The sequence below is a fragment of the Oncorhynchus mykiss genome, chromosome 4, assembly GCF_057628025.1.
Source record: "Oncorhynchus mykiss isolate SJ-2025 chromosome 4, ASM5762802v1, whole genome shotgun sequence".
Lineage (NCBI taxonomy): Eukaryota > Metazoa > Chordata > Actinopteri > Salmoniformes > Salmonidae > Oncorhynchus > Oncorhynchus mykiss.
Window position 1 is genome coordinate 57,053,033 of NC_143025.1, and position 15,000 is coordinate 57,068,032.

General features: G+C 46.7%; 1 protein-coding gene across 5 annotated transcripts in view; it reads right to left on the minus strand.

Moving 5' to 3' along the window:
- LOC110522014 (hippocalcin-like protein 1) overlaps positions 1-15,000 on the minus strand; it is a 66,265-nt gene that overhangs the window by 3,268 nt on the left and 47,997 nt on the right. For all 5 annotated transcript variants that reach the window (XM_090232312.1, XM_090232311.1, XM_090232314.1 and 2 more), the window contains exons 2-3: positions 11,148-11,739; positions 7,582-7,687 (exon numbers count right to left, since the gene is read on the minus strand). In XM_090232312.1, the coding sequence (XP_090088438.1) occupies positions 7,582-7,687; positions 11,148-11,525 (484 nt within the window). In that variant the 5' untranslated portion in view covers positions 11,526-11,739. The remainder of the gene's footprint in view (positions 1-7,581; positions 7,688-11,147; positions 11,740-15,000) is intronic.

Sequence of the window (15,000 nt, forward strand, 5' to 3'; positions counted from 1 at the left end):
AATTAATTTGCATTTTATTGCATGACATAAGTATTTGATCACCTACCAACCAGTAAGAATTCCAGCTCTCAAAGACCTGTTAGTTTTTCTTTAAGAATCCCTCCTATTCTCCACTCATTACCTGTATTAACTGCACCTGTTTGAACTCGTTACCTGTATAAAAGACACCTGTCCACACACTCAATCAAACAGACTCCAACCTCGCCACAATGACCAAGACCAGGGAGCTGTGTAAGGACATCAGGGATAAAATTGTAGACCTGCACAAGGTTGGGATGGGCTACAGGACAATAGGCAAGCAGCTTGGTGAGAAGGCAACAACTGTTGGCGCAATTATTAGAAAATGGAAGAAGTTCAAGATGACGGTCAATCACCCTCGGTCTGGGGCTCCATGCAAGATCTCACCTCGTGGGGCATCAATGATCATGAGGAAGGTGAGGGATCAGCCCAGAACTACACGGCAGGATCTGGTCAATGACCTGAAGAGAGCTGGGACCACAGTCTCAAAGAAAACCATTAGTAACAAACTACACCGTCATGGATTAAAATCCTGCAGCGCACGCAAGGTCCCCCTGCTCAAGCCAGCGCATGTCCAGGCCCGTCTGAAGTTTGCCAATGACCATCTGGATGATCCAGAGGAGGAATGGGAGAAGGTCATGTGGTCTGATGAGACAAAAATAGAGCTTTTTGGTTTAAACTCCACTCGCTGTGTTTGGAGGAAGAAGAAGGATGAGTACAACCCCAAGAACATCATCCCAACCGTGAAGCATGGAGGTGGAAACATCATTCTTTTGGGATGCTTTTCTGCAAAGGGGACAAGACGACTGCACCATATTGAGGGGAGGATGGATGGGGCCATGTATCGCGAGATCTTGGCCAACAACCTCCTTCCCTCAGTAAGAGCATTGAAGATGGGTCGTGGCTGGGTCTTCCAACATGACAACGACCCGAAACACACAGCCAGGGCAACTAAGGAGTGGCTCTGTAAGAAGCATCTTAAGGTCCTGGAGTGGCCTAGCCAGTCTCCAGACCTGAACCCAATAGAACATCTTTGGAGGGAGCTGAAAGTCCGTATTGCCCAGCAACAGCCCCGAAACCTGAAGGATCTGGAGAAGGTCTGTATGGAGGAGTGGGCCAAAATCCCTGCTGCAGTGTGTGCAAACCTGGTCAAGAACTACAGGAAACGTATGATCTCTGTAATTGCAAACAAAGGTTTCTGTACCAAATATTAAGTTCTGCTTTTCTGATGTATCAAATACTTATGGCATGCAATAAAATGCTAATTAATTACTTTAAAATCATACAATGTGATTTTCTGGATTTTTTGTGCCTATGATACAAAATTACAGACCTCTACATGCTGTGTAAGTAGGAAAACCTGCAAAATCGTCAGTGTATCAAATACTTGTTCTCCCCACTGTATATATATATAGAATATAATGTAGCCTCTTGATGGTTTTTACAATGCAAATATATTTTGCTACTAAATACTACTGATTGAATAACCTCAGATTATATGGAATATTGATTTGAACATTAGTGATAGGTAATATGTGAATGTGTAGATGTATGGCAATAGTTTTTTGAATTTGTGACCTTTATTTTTTATACTGAAATGTGGAATGTAACGACGTAATACTACAATGCAATTGTAATGTGTAATTGATTTTGACAACAAAAATATTTAAAAAAGAGAACAATATTTTAATAAATCTTGGAGAAGGCCTACTATTGAATAACACTACCGTTTCTCTGTCTCATAATTTTATCCTGTTAATTCATGTTTATTATTTGCTGACCACTTCCGAGGTGTGTAACACTTACAGCATGATTATAGCGGGTTTACTAACGTGTTATCTCTAGTAGCTATGTTGACTATGACGTTAGCTAAATATGGCTGTGTGAAGTGTTTAGCGGTTATGATAGGTTTTGCTTGGAATATTTGTTTTGCCTGGTCACAGACAACTGATGTGTTGTGCACTGAAGTCCACAAGCAAAGAGAAAAGGTGAGAGGAGCAGAGCGTGTAGATGCAAGAAGGAATTATAGAACAAGAAAAGTGATCATGCAGTTTGTATGTGGCTGCCTTGAAAGTGTGTTTGCATATGATCAGGGGTATATTCATACCACCAAATCTGTTGAAAAACATTTCTTAAATGGAAGAAAACAGAATGAAATGGGGATAAACTTTAATTTGTTCAATAGAAACTCTCGTTTGCAACTGTTGTAATGATTGCACCCTACATGCAGGCAAGAGTGTGCAAGGTGGTATTGAATGTGTCACTGTCTGTCACCTTGATTACTCCAATTTTTCAATGGCTATAGTTCTTACATGTTTTACGTTTAAGCTGCTTTTGAAAGCAAAAGTCGAATTGAAAACATTATTGGCTTAGCTGAATTAAATGTTCATATTACCAAGCTAAGATGGGTGGTTTAATTAGCTAAACTAGCAAGTCGTTGTTTGGTTAACAAGGCAACTGTCACGAATACCACCGAAGGTGGCTCCCCTTCCTGCTCGGGTGGCGCTCGGCGGTCGTCGTCGCCGGTCTATTCGCTGCCACTGATCCCTTTTTCCTTTTCGTTTGTTTTTGTCTAATTGTTTTCACCTGTTCCTTGTTGGGGTTTTGGGATGGGTGTTATTTAAGTTTGTTTTGCCCGCTGGTGTTTGTGCGGGCTTGTTGGTTGTTACGTTTGGTGATGTATCGTGTTTTGGTTTTGGGTTTTTCGCTGTCCAGTGTGTGTCTAGGTTTTGGGTTGGTTTAGCGCCAGTGTTTTGGGCATTCACCCATGTTTTGGACCTGTTACGATTTGAAGGACATTAAAGCGTTTTCCCGTTCATTTCACTCTCTGCATCGGACTCCTCACTCATTTCACTCACCCGTCGTTACAGAAGCCCGCACCACCAGATGGAGTCAGCAGGAGCAGCGACCACCCCTCTCCCCACGTTGGAGGAGAGAGTCCTTCAGCATACGTCCATCCTCCATCGCATCGGATCAGCAATAGATCAAATGATGGAGAGGATGGATCGTTGGGAGAGGAGTGGTCTCCCTACTACCCCACCTACTTTCCCACCAGTAACTCTACCATCTCCTCCAGCGGGATCCGGTGCCAGCGCTCTGCGCATCACGCCTCCGAGGGAGTACGATGGAGCGGCGGCGGGGTGTCAGGGCTTTCTGCTACAACTAGAGCTCTACCTGGCCACCGTTCGGCCTGCTCCCTCGGACGAGGAGAGTGTGAGTGTCCTCGTCTCCTGCCTGACAGGTAGGGCCCTGGAGTGGGCCAACGCAATTTGGAACAGGCCCGACTCAGCGAGGGGCGATCATGTGTGCGATCATCCTGTGTCATCATCCTGTGTCATCCTGTGTGCGATCATCATGTGTGCGATCATCCTCCGGAGGGCCGAGCGGCGGGTGAGAGGTTGTTCCATCTCCGGCAGGGGACGAGGAGCGTGCAGGACTTTGCTTTGGATTTCCGGACTTTGGCCGCTGGGTGGAACGACAGGGCCCTGATAGACCATTATAGGTGTAGCCTAAGAGAGGACGTCCGCAGGGAGCTGGCTTGTCGGGACACTATGCTCAGCTTGGATGAACTGATCGACATGTCTATCCAGCTAGACCATCTGCTGGTGCTGGTCTGCAGTGTGCTGGTCTGCTGCTCGCGGACGTTCTGAAAGGGTCCTGTCTTTTCCACCACCTGCCCCCCCCCCCCCCCCCCCCCCTCCTGCTCCAATCCCGATGGAGCTTAGGAGGGGCTGTGTCTAGGGAGACGGGAGGAGGAGGCTCCTCCTGTACCCATTGTGGCCGGAGAGGGCACACTTCCGGTCGGTGCTGGAGGAGTCCATCTGGGAGTCGAGAGGGCAGGCAGAACACTCCTCGGTCACCCCAGGTGAGTCAGCACCACTCTCTCCCAGAGCTTCTTGTTGGACACATGTTTTTGTTAATCTGTTTCCTTAAGTTTTTCCCCTCTCTCCAGCATAAGGCGCTAGTCGATTCAGGCGCAGCGGGGAATTTTATAGATCGCGGACTCGCTCAGAAGTTGAGGATTCCGTTAGTTAAGGTAGACCCCCCCTTCCCCGTGCACTCCTTAGATAGTCGACCGTTAGGGTCAGGGCTGGTCAGGTAGGCCACAATTCCTCTGGAGATGATTACGCAGGGGGATCATAAGGAACGGATTAGTCTGTTCCTTATCGATTCACCTGCGTTTCCGGTGGTACTGGGGATTCCCTGGCTGGCTATTCACAATCCTAAACTTTCGTGGAGACAGGGAGCTCTCCAGGGGTGGTCTGATGAGTGTTCAGCCAGGTGTTTAGGAGTTTCCATCAGTGCGAAAACGGTGGAGAGTTCAGACCAGGTTTCCACCGTGCGCATTCCTGCTGAGTATGCCGATTTGGCTATCGCCTTCAGTAAGAAGAAGGCGACCCTATTACCACCCCATCGACAGGGGGATTGCGTGATAAACCTCCAGATAAATGCTGCACTGCCCAGGAGTCACGTGTATCCGTTGTCCCAGGAGGAGACTTTGACTATGGAGACATATGTCACGGAGGCTCTGGGACAGGGGTACAGTCGGCCCTCCATGTCACCCGTCTCCTCGAGTTTCTTTTTCGTGAAGAAAAAGGAGGGTGGTTTGCGTCCGTGTATTGATTATCTAGGTCTAAATTCCATCACTGTGGGTTTTAGTTACCCACTACCTCTCATCGCTACGGCGGTGGAATCATTTCACGTGGCGCGATTTTTCACGAAACTGGATCTCAGGAGCGCGTATAATCTGGTGCGTATTCGGGAGGGAGATGAGTGGAAAACTGCATTTAGCACCACATCTGGCCATTATGAGGTTATTAAACAATGCTCCAGCCATCTTTCAATCCTTCGTTGATGAGATTCTCAGAGACCTGCACGGACAGGGTTTAGTGGTGTATATTGACGACATCTTGATCTACTCCGCTACACGCGCCGAGCATGTGTCTCTGGTGCGCAAGGTTCTTGGGCGACTGCTGGAGCATGACCTGTATGTGAAGGCAGAGAAATGTGAATTTTCCAAACGAGCCGTTTCCTTCCTGGGTTATCGCATTTCCACCTCGGGGGTGGTAATGGAGGGTGATCGCGTCAAGGCCGTGCGTAATTGGCCGACTCCCACCATGGTAAAGGAGGTGCAGCGGTTCTTAGTGTTTGCCAATTACTACCGGAGGTTTATCCGGGGCTTTGGCCAGGTGGCGGCCCCTATTACCACTGCTGAAGGGGGGGCCAATGCGTTTGCAGTGGTCAGCAGAGGCGGATGGAGCGTTCCGCCGTTTGAAGGCGCTGTTCACCGAAGCGCCAGTGTTGGCGCATCTGGGCCCTTCTTTGGCATTTGTAGTTGAGGTGGACGTATCCGAGGCTGGGGTTGGAGCTGTGCTCTCCCAGCGCTCGGGTACGCCAACGAAGCTCCGCCCCTGTGCTTTTTTTTTTCGAAGAAGCTCGGGCCAGCGGAGCGGAATTATGATGTGGGGGATAGGGAGTTGTTGGCCATGGTTAAGGCTCTGAAGGTGTGGAGACACTGACTTGAGGGGGCTAAGCACCCTTTTCTCATCTGGACTGACCATCGTAACCTGGAGTATATCCGATCAGCTAGGAGACTGAATGCTCGTCAGGCAAGGTGGGCCATGTATTTCACCCGATTTTGTTTTACGATCTCGTATCGACCAGGTTCCCTCAATACTAAGGCCGACGCGCTGTCCCGCCTATACGACACTGATGACCGGTCCATCAATCGTACTCCCATCATTCCGGCTGCCAAGCTGGTAGCACCGGTAGTATGGGAGGTGGACACGGACATCGAGCGGGCACTAAGGGAGGAACCTGCGCCTCCACAGTGCCCGGAGGGTCGTAGGTACGTGCCGCTCGCTGTTCATGATCAATTGATTCGATGGGCACATAGTCTACCCTCATCAGGTCACCCGGGTATTTCGAGGACGGTGCGAAGTCTTAGAGGGAAGTACTGGTGGCCTACCTTGGTGAGAGACGTGCGATTCTATGTCTCCTCCTGTTCGGTATGCGCTCAGAGTAAGGCTCCTAGACATTTGCCACGAGGGAAATTACAACCCCTCCCCATTCCACAATGGCCGTGGTCCCATCTATCGGTGGATTTTCTTACGGATCTTCCCCTGTCTCAGGGGAACACGACGATCCTGGTCATTGTGGATCGGTTCTCTAAGTCCTGCCGTCTTATCCCATTGCCCGGACTCCCTACGGCCCTGCAGACTGCGGAGGCACTATTCACCCATGTCTTTCGGAACTACGGGGTGCCCGAGGATATCGTTTCTGATCGGGGTTCCCAGTTTACGTCCAGAGTATGGAAGGCGTTTATGGAGTGGACGGCAGAAGAAGAGCGCTGACCGTGTTTGCACCGGGGCACAGGGTCTGGCTCTCGACCCGAAACCTGCCCCTCCGCCTGCCCTGCCGGAAGCTGGGTCCGCAGTGTGTAGGGCCATTTATAGTCCTGAGGAGAATAAACGAGGTGTGTTATCGATTGTTACTCCCTTCGTATTATCGCATTAACCCCTCATTTCATGTGTCTCTCCTCAGGCCGGTGGTAGCTGGTCCCATGCAGGAAAGTGAGGTTCCGGAGGTCCCTCTGCCCCCTCTGTACATCGAAGGACATTAAAGCGTTTCCCCGTTCATTTCGCTCTCTGCATCTGACTCCTCACTCATTTCACTCAAATGTCGTTACAGCAACTAGCTACTGTTGCAATCAAGTAAACTTGCTAGCTACTTCAGTGGATGTTGAACACATTTCTACCTGCAAATGAACACATTTCTAGTGGGAAATGTGTTAAATTATAGCCTGATATGAAAGATAATCAACTCGGGCCTCTTGATTAAAATAAATAATAATAATAAATAAATAAAACGAGCTCAAACTGGGAAACATCGTTTTGAACGATCATCCAACTCGGCAGTCCAAGGGCCCGGTTTCCTAAAAGCATCTTAAGTTCATCGGTAACTATAAGTTCATCGTTATCATTATAGTTCATCGTTAACTATAAGATTGTTTTGGGAAACCAGGCCCTGGTTGTAAACTGTGCTTTGTTTGTCATGTCATAGCAATTGTGTGTCATTTTACAATGACATATATAACTGCTAAGTTATGTTTGTTATGGGGAAGGGATATAATGGTTGAACTATTTCCAGGTAACAACCATGGGCTGGTTGGGATATTTAAAGGGATAAAACGGTAGAGAAAAAGGTAATGTTGCATTTTCCAGCACTGTTCAGCGTTATTACATAGAACTACCATCTCTGTTTCCAGGTAACAACCATGGGCTGGTTGGGATATTTAAAGGGATAAAACGGTAGAACTAAAGATAAACAGGTAATGTTGCATTTTCCAGCACTGTTCATCGTTATTACATAGAACTACCATCTCTGTTTCCAGGTAACAACCATGGGCTGGTTGGGATGTCAGGAAAGAGGATTGGTTGAAACAACATGGTAACTACTAGTGGTAATTACATAGTTCTTACCTGGTTATTACCAAGCTGGAATGTAAATTCTTATGTCACTATAAAAAGTCGAATTAGAGGTTTAAAAACAAACAAGACTCACCATCATTGTCTACATCCATCTGTCTGAAGATCTTATCTGTCCGTTTCTCCGGTGTCGACTCATCTTCTGGCATCTTCATCACTGAGGACACCATCTTGTAAATCGCCTGCAGAAGGAAGAACAATTGACCTTGGGTAAGAGAGAGTTGCACAAAGCTCATAAGGTTTTAGAAACAACATTCTTGAATGTGTATACAGTCTACCACTAATGACCATTAAACAACAAAGTAACTTCCAAATAGTGCCTTTAACAAATAATACAATATTCTCTGTCAGAATGGAACTATTCTACTAGTTACCTATGCAGTCAGGTTACCACCTGGAAAATTCATCACGGTTCTCTGGCTTTATAAAAAAACAAGGTATTTGAGCCTAACACCAATGAGACGGGAACTGAAATTTCCATCCCTAACTATAACATTTTCTGACAAGATAGAACTGCCAAAGGGGACGGAGTTGCAATCTACTACAGAAATAGCCTGCAGAGTTCTGTCATACTATCCAGGTCTGTGCCCAAACAATTCGATCTTCTACTTATAAAAATACACATTTCCAGAAACAAGTCTCTCACCGTTGCCGCTTGTTATAGACCACCTTCTGCCCCCAGCTGTGCCCTGGACACCATATATGAATTGATTTACCCCCATCTATCTCCAGAGCTCGTACTGTTAGGTGACCTAAACTGGGACATGCTTAACACCCCGCCCGCCCTACAATCTAAAGTAGATGCCCTCAATCTCACACAAATGATCAATGAACCTACCAGATACAACCCCAAATCCGTAAACACGGGCACCCTCATAGATATCATCCTGACCAACCTGCCCTCCAAATACACCTCTGCTGTCTTCAACCAGGATCTCAGCGATCACTGCCTCATTGCGTGCTTCTGTAATGGGTCTGTGGTCCAACGACCACCCCTCATCACTGTCAAACGCTCCCTAAAACACTTCAGCGGGCAGGCCTTTCAAATCAACCTGGCCCGGGTATCCTGGAAGGATATTAACCTCATTCCGTCAGTAGAGGATGCCTGGTTATTCTTTAAAAGTGCTTTCCTCACCATCTTAAATAAGCATGCCCCGTTCAAAAAATGTAGAACCGGGAACAGATATAGCCCTTGGTTCACTCCAGACCTGACTGCCCTTGACCAGCACAAAAACATCCTGTGGCGTACTGCATTAGCATCGAATAGCCCCCGCGATATGCAACATTTCAGGGAAGTTAGGAACCAATATACACAGGCAGTGTATATTTTTTTTCAAACAGAAATGTGCATCCTGTAGCACAAACTCCAAAAAGTTCTGGGACACTGTAAAGTCCATAGAGAATAAGAGCTGAGGCTAGGAAACACTGTCACCACCGATAAATCCACCATAATTGAGAATTTCAATAAACATTTTTCTACGGCTGGCCATGCTTTCCACCTGGCTACCGGTACCCTGGTCAACAGCCCTGCACCCCTCAAAGCAACTTGCCCAAGCCTCCCCATTTCGCCTTCCCCCAAATCCAGATAGCTGATGTTCTGAAAGAGCTACAAAATCTGGACCCCTACAAATCAGCCGGGCTAAACAATCTGGACCCTCTCTTTCTAAAATTATCCGCTGCAATTGTTGCAACCCCTATTACTAGCCTGTTCAACCTCTTTTGTATTGTCTGATATCCCCAAAGATTGGAAAGCTGCCACGGTCATCCCCCTCTTCAAAGAGGGAGACACTCTAGACCCAAACTGTGACAGACCTATGTCTATCCTACCCTGCCTTTCTAAGGTCTTCGAAAGCCAAGTTAACAAACAGATCACTGACCATTTCGAATCCCACCGTACCTTCTCCGCTATGCAATCTAGTTTCCGAGCTGGTCATGGGTGCACCTCAACCACACTCAAGGTCCTAACGATATCATAACCGCCATCGATAAAAGACAATACTGTGCAGCCGTATCATCGACCTGGCCAAGGCTTTCGACTCGGTCAATCAGCACATTCTTATCGGCAGACTCAACAGCCTTGGTTTCTCAAATGACTGCCTCGCCTGGTTCACCAACTACTTCTCAGACAGAGTTCAGTGTGTCAAATCGGAGGGCCTGTTGTCCAGACCTCTGGCAGTCTCTATGGGGGTGCCACGAGGTTCAATTCTCGGGCCGACTCATCTCTGTAGACATCAATGATGTCGCTCTTGCTGCTGGTGATTCTCTGATCCACCTCTACGCAGACGATACCATTCTGTATACTTCTGGCCCTTCTTTGGACACTGTGTTAACTAAACTCCAGACGAGCTTCAATGCCATACAACTCTCCTTCTGTGGCCTCCAACTGCTCTTAAATGCAAGTCAAACTAATTGCATGCTCTTCAACCGATCACTGCCCGCACCTGCCCGCCTGTCCAGCATCACTACTCTGGAAGATTCTGACTTAGAATATGTGGACAATTACAAATACCTAGTCATCTGGTTAGACTGTAAACTCTCCTTCCAGACTCACATTAAGGATCTCCAATCCAAAATTAAATCTAGAATCGGCTTCATATTTTGCAACAACGCATCCTTCACTCATGCTGCCAAACATACTCTCGTAAAACTGACCGTCCTACCAATCCTTGACTTTGGTGATAGCCTCAACACTCTACTCAGCAAATAAGATGCAGTCTATCACAGTGCCATCCATTTTGTCACCAAGCCCCATATACTACCCACCACTGCGACCTGTATGCTCTCGTTGGCTGGCCCTCGCTTCATATTCATCGCCAATCCCACTGGCTCCAGATCATCTATAAATATTTGCAAGGTAAAGCCCCGCCGTATTGCAGCTCACTGGTCACCATAGCAGAACCCACCCATAGCACGTGCTCCAGCAAGTATATTTCACTGATCACCCCCAAAGCCAAATCCTCGTTTGGCCACCTTTCCTTCCAGTTCTCTGCTGCCAATGACTGGAACAAATTGCAAAAATCACTGAAGCTGGAGACTCATATCTCCCACACTAACTTTAAGCATCAGCTGTCAGAGCAGCTCAGAGATCATTGCACCTGTACAAACTCATCTGTAAATAGCCCATCCAACTACCTCATCCCCATATTGTTATTTTTTTTTGCTCCTTTGCACCCCACTATCTCTACTTGCACATTCATCTTCTGCACGTCCATCACTCCAGTGTTTAATTGCTAAATTGTAATTATTTTGCCACTCTGGCCTATTTATTGCCTTACCTCCCTAATCTTACTTCATGTGCACACACTGTATATAGAATTTTCTATTGTGTTATAGTCTATACGTTTGTTTATTCCATGTGTAACTCTGTGTTGGTGTTTGTATCGTATTGCGTTGCTTTATCTTGGCCAGGTCGCAGTTGTAAATGATACTTGTTCTCAACTGGCCTATCTGGTTAACTAAAGGTGAAATAAAAATACATAAAAAAATGGTCTGAGGACTTTAACAAGAGAATGTGTTCACTTGTGTCACCACCACACACAATCGCCTGAGTCAACACTGATACGGGACATGCTGCTCTGGCCACAGTGCTCAGTTTCTAATCCATTGAACCACCGGAACCAACTCATTCTCATCTCAACTCACCTGTACGATCTCCAGCATCTCAGCCCGGCTGATGTAGCCATTCCCATCCAGGTCATACATGCTGAAGGCCCAGCGCAGCTTCTGCTCCAGGCCGCCGCGCGATGTGACACTCAGCGCGATGATGAATTCCCGGAAGTCGATGGTGGCATCGCCGTTGGTGTCGAACGTCCGGAAGACGTGCTCAGCAAACTTGGAAGCGTCGCCATACGGGAAGAAGTTGGCGTAGATCTTCTTGAACTCTTCGACTGTCAGGTGGCCCGTTGGGCAGTCTTTGAGGAAGCCTCGGTACCACTCCTGGAGCTCATGGTCGGAAAACTCTGTGTTTTCGCGCAGGTCGTTCAGCACTTCAGGCCGCAGTTTGCTGTTCTGTTTCCCCATGACGGCCCACTGGAACGGGGTTTCAAACCTCAAGGGCCTTTTCTGGTTAAAGGAAGGTGAAATTAAATGTGGAGCCTCTCACAGTCAGCTCTGCTATTAGTCTTGGAACCTTATCTCCACCACGCAGGACTGTAGGTCCCCTTCTGCTCTCCTTACGATGTCTGTCTGCTGGCTGGCTCGCTGGCTGCTCAATCTGCGTCCTCTTCCTCTGTTCCTACGGGAGATTGAACACTCTTATTAGGAACATCAAGTGAAACACTCAAGTGATAAATTGGTTTAATCTAAACCGCATCTGGATGTTGCATTATACTGTAACTCGAGAGGTAGAAGAACCACCTCAAATAGCCCAATGTTGATTCATATTGAATTATGGTTATTATAATGTAGAGGCTTTAAACAGCCTATGAGCAGCAGCAGAGTGAAAATGATAAGATGACAACTGAGATGTTCTGAGTGCCACATGGGAGGGTGAGGCCTGGTCTCCATGGACACCATTTACATCCCCTCGCAATGTGAGGATTTATTTATTGACCGTTCGCCAAGTGGTGGAAGGAGAGTGTCCGGGATCATTCTAGGCTTCAATAACTCAGTCTGTTGCCTCAAAAGGTCAGCACGGCACAAGAAGCTAAGGTTGTTACTTCAGAACTCAGGTAACCATTAGAAAATCCAGGCACCTAAGTTAGGATGCCACATGGGAGACAGTCACACACACAGGCATGCGTTTTCAGCTGTATGTGTAATAAATGTTACTGGAAAAGTAACACATAGGTGGAAAAACCATCATGCATGCACATGGCACACATTTAATGACACGTCATATAACACTTCCACTCCCTCCGCTTTACCCATAAAGCTTTTATTGGCCAGAGAGAAAAACGGTCACGTGACCCTGTTCTTGCTTTACCTCTCTTTCTCTCTCTCTGTTTGTCTTTTTTTCTCTCTCTCCTCTCTGAGATTATTGGCCCAGGACAGATTATATCAGAGACCTGAGCGGAGGACAAAGGAGGGCAGCAACTAATTGTTTGTTTGTGTCTGACTGTGCTCCAAGAGCTTTCTAGAAAGAGTCGAGTTCACTCCGAAATCTTTAATGTAATTTCCTGCAGTTTCCTCGGTCTGAGTTGCAATTAACAATGCAAGATGAGAGCTCTAAGGGGGAAAGCGGACTGGGAGTTGCCTACATTCCCTCTGACACACCAACACCACCCTTAGCTTGGTTTGCCAGGCTTACAGGAGTGCACAGCTGGGAATGAGACACCACACAAACACACAGCCACAAACGCACACACACACACACGAGCACACGCCCATCCAGAACCCGACCACACCCCCTGGCCCAGAGCATAACAGGACCAGGATGCAACTGGCAGCACGTCCCCTGGACTGGGTCGCATGGTCACATGGACAGTTTTCCACTAAATCTCACTGTGGTGGCAGGGCCAGGACAGACATAAACACGGGCGTTGCTATTTATTCTCTCTCTGCACACAAACCCACAGAACATCCAAAAAGTGGTGGATATCCCCGGTGGCTGGTTTGTTGTTCTAATTTTAAAGTTGGGTAGAAGAACACTTACACTCCAAAAGATGCCCATGGAGTTATACACTTATACACTTATTATACAGTTGTATGATAATGCATTCCATTTCTATTGCAAAAATAGCATGTTGTATTTTCAAAGATTGCTTGATAACAATGCAGGTTCACACACAGTGCAGGACAAAAGATAACCGAAAGGTTGATAGGCATAGGTTTGTAAAAAGCAATGGGAGACAGGCGCAGGAATGCGTAATATTTTTTTTTACTGTACCCAAATTATGGTGTGCCATGTAAAGGCAAGGGGACGAAGACCAAACAAACACGTAACAAAAACACAGGGTAGTAACCCAAAACAAAAGAGCGACGAGTACCTTGAATAAATAATACACTCGCACGATGATTAACACACGGGACGAGACCCGTAATCATCTGCGCAATCCACAAGGGCACGAAAGCACAAAACACACAGCACAGGTACTCACACGCACCAACGGACATTGTAACAATAATCGACCCCCAATGGAAACCAAAGGGCACATATATACAAATACTAATCCGTGGGAATAGGGGACAGGTGTGTGTGATGAAAGTTCCGGAGGGATCCGTGACATGTTTTCATAGCTGGAGCCTTAGCCTAATATTGGCAATTCCAATTAAGTATTCAGTGCAGTGAACAGCAGTAGGGATAGCAATCTAGCCCTGTTTTCTTGTGTATAGAAAGTATTTGACCAGAATTCAAACAAACCGTAATGCGCAAAATGGCACTGCCCTTAACAAATAATTCAAGCTTGAGCAGACATCAACAGCTTTTACCACGAGAAATTGCCTTAAGTCAAGTTTAGTGCGACATCAGTCCAATACGGTTTGTTTGCATCCCCGTCTTTGTTAGAGAACTTGGGACTATAAGGTTCTATCTGTATTTTTGTCCTGTTAGACATAGCCTTATTCTATTCAATGTTCTCTATCTAAATTCAGTAGGACTCCATTTCGTGCAGACGGTTTGTTGCGCTATCTGAGGTAAGATTATACTTTTCCACTCAATTCAATGTTTTTTTTGGTTAGTGTGTGTTTTTATTTGTGGATAGAACCACAGTTTGTGTATGTTAGGGGGAAAAGAACAGGCCTTACTAAATTCACATATGACCGCCAATGAAATCCATTAGGCCTTTGTTTTGAGATTGTGAAACAGGTTATCCCTAATGAGCCTAGATTCCTTCCTCAGCCCTATGGTCCATGGTCAAAAGGAGTGCACTACATAGAGAATAGGGTGCCATTTGGGACACAGAACACATCTGCTTATCCCCTCAGTTACACTGCAACAGTCTTTCCCTTGTCGGTCTGGCTCTGCCACTTACTGTAGTCTGAAGAAGCCGCCCTGCCCCCATCCCTCTCAACTCTTCCCCAATAACTATGGCTGTTATGGTTCCACTTTTTCCACTAGCTAATGAGAATGTTTCACACAGCTTCCAGATTCCACACACTCACACGGCATGTGTTTCCCCTAAGGCCAACTGGGAGTCCTTGCCCTGTCCCACCTCTGACTCCCCTAAAGTTCCACTTGCAGGCATACAAACATAGTTTTTCCCTTGGATGCCACCAACAATAGGATCACACAAGACAATCATTAGCCTTAATGTGTCCAAGCTGCCAGAGCTAATTTATCCATGCATCCAGGAAAACCCCATAAACCTAATTTTAGTTAAAAAGTGTGCATGTTTGCCTGTGTACGTGCGTGTGTCCGCATCCTCTCACACTGACAGGTATATGAAATATCATCATGTCCAGTAAATTATACATTAAACATGACTCTAGTAACCCCTAACCTCAGTATCGGTGATCGTTGCCTTAGAGCTTGCTATGCTAAACATATCCCCTGGCTACAGGTAGGCTTAGTGACATCATGACATGACAGTGTCAAAATATCCCCCCCCCCCCCCCC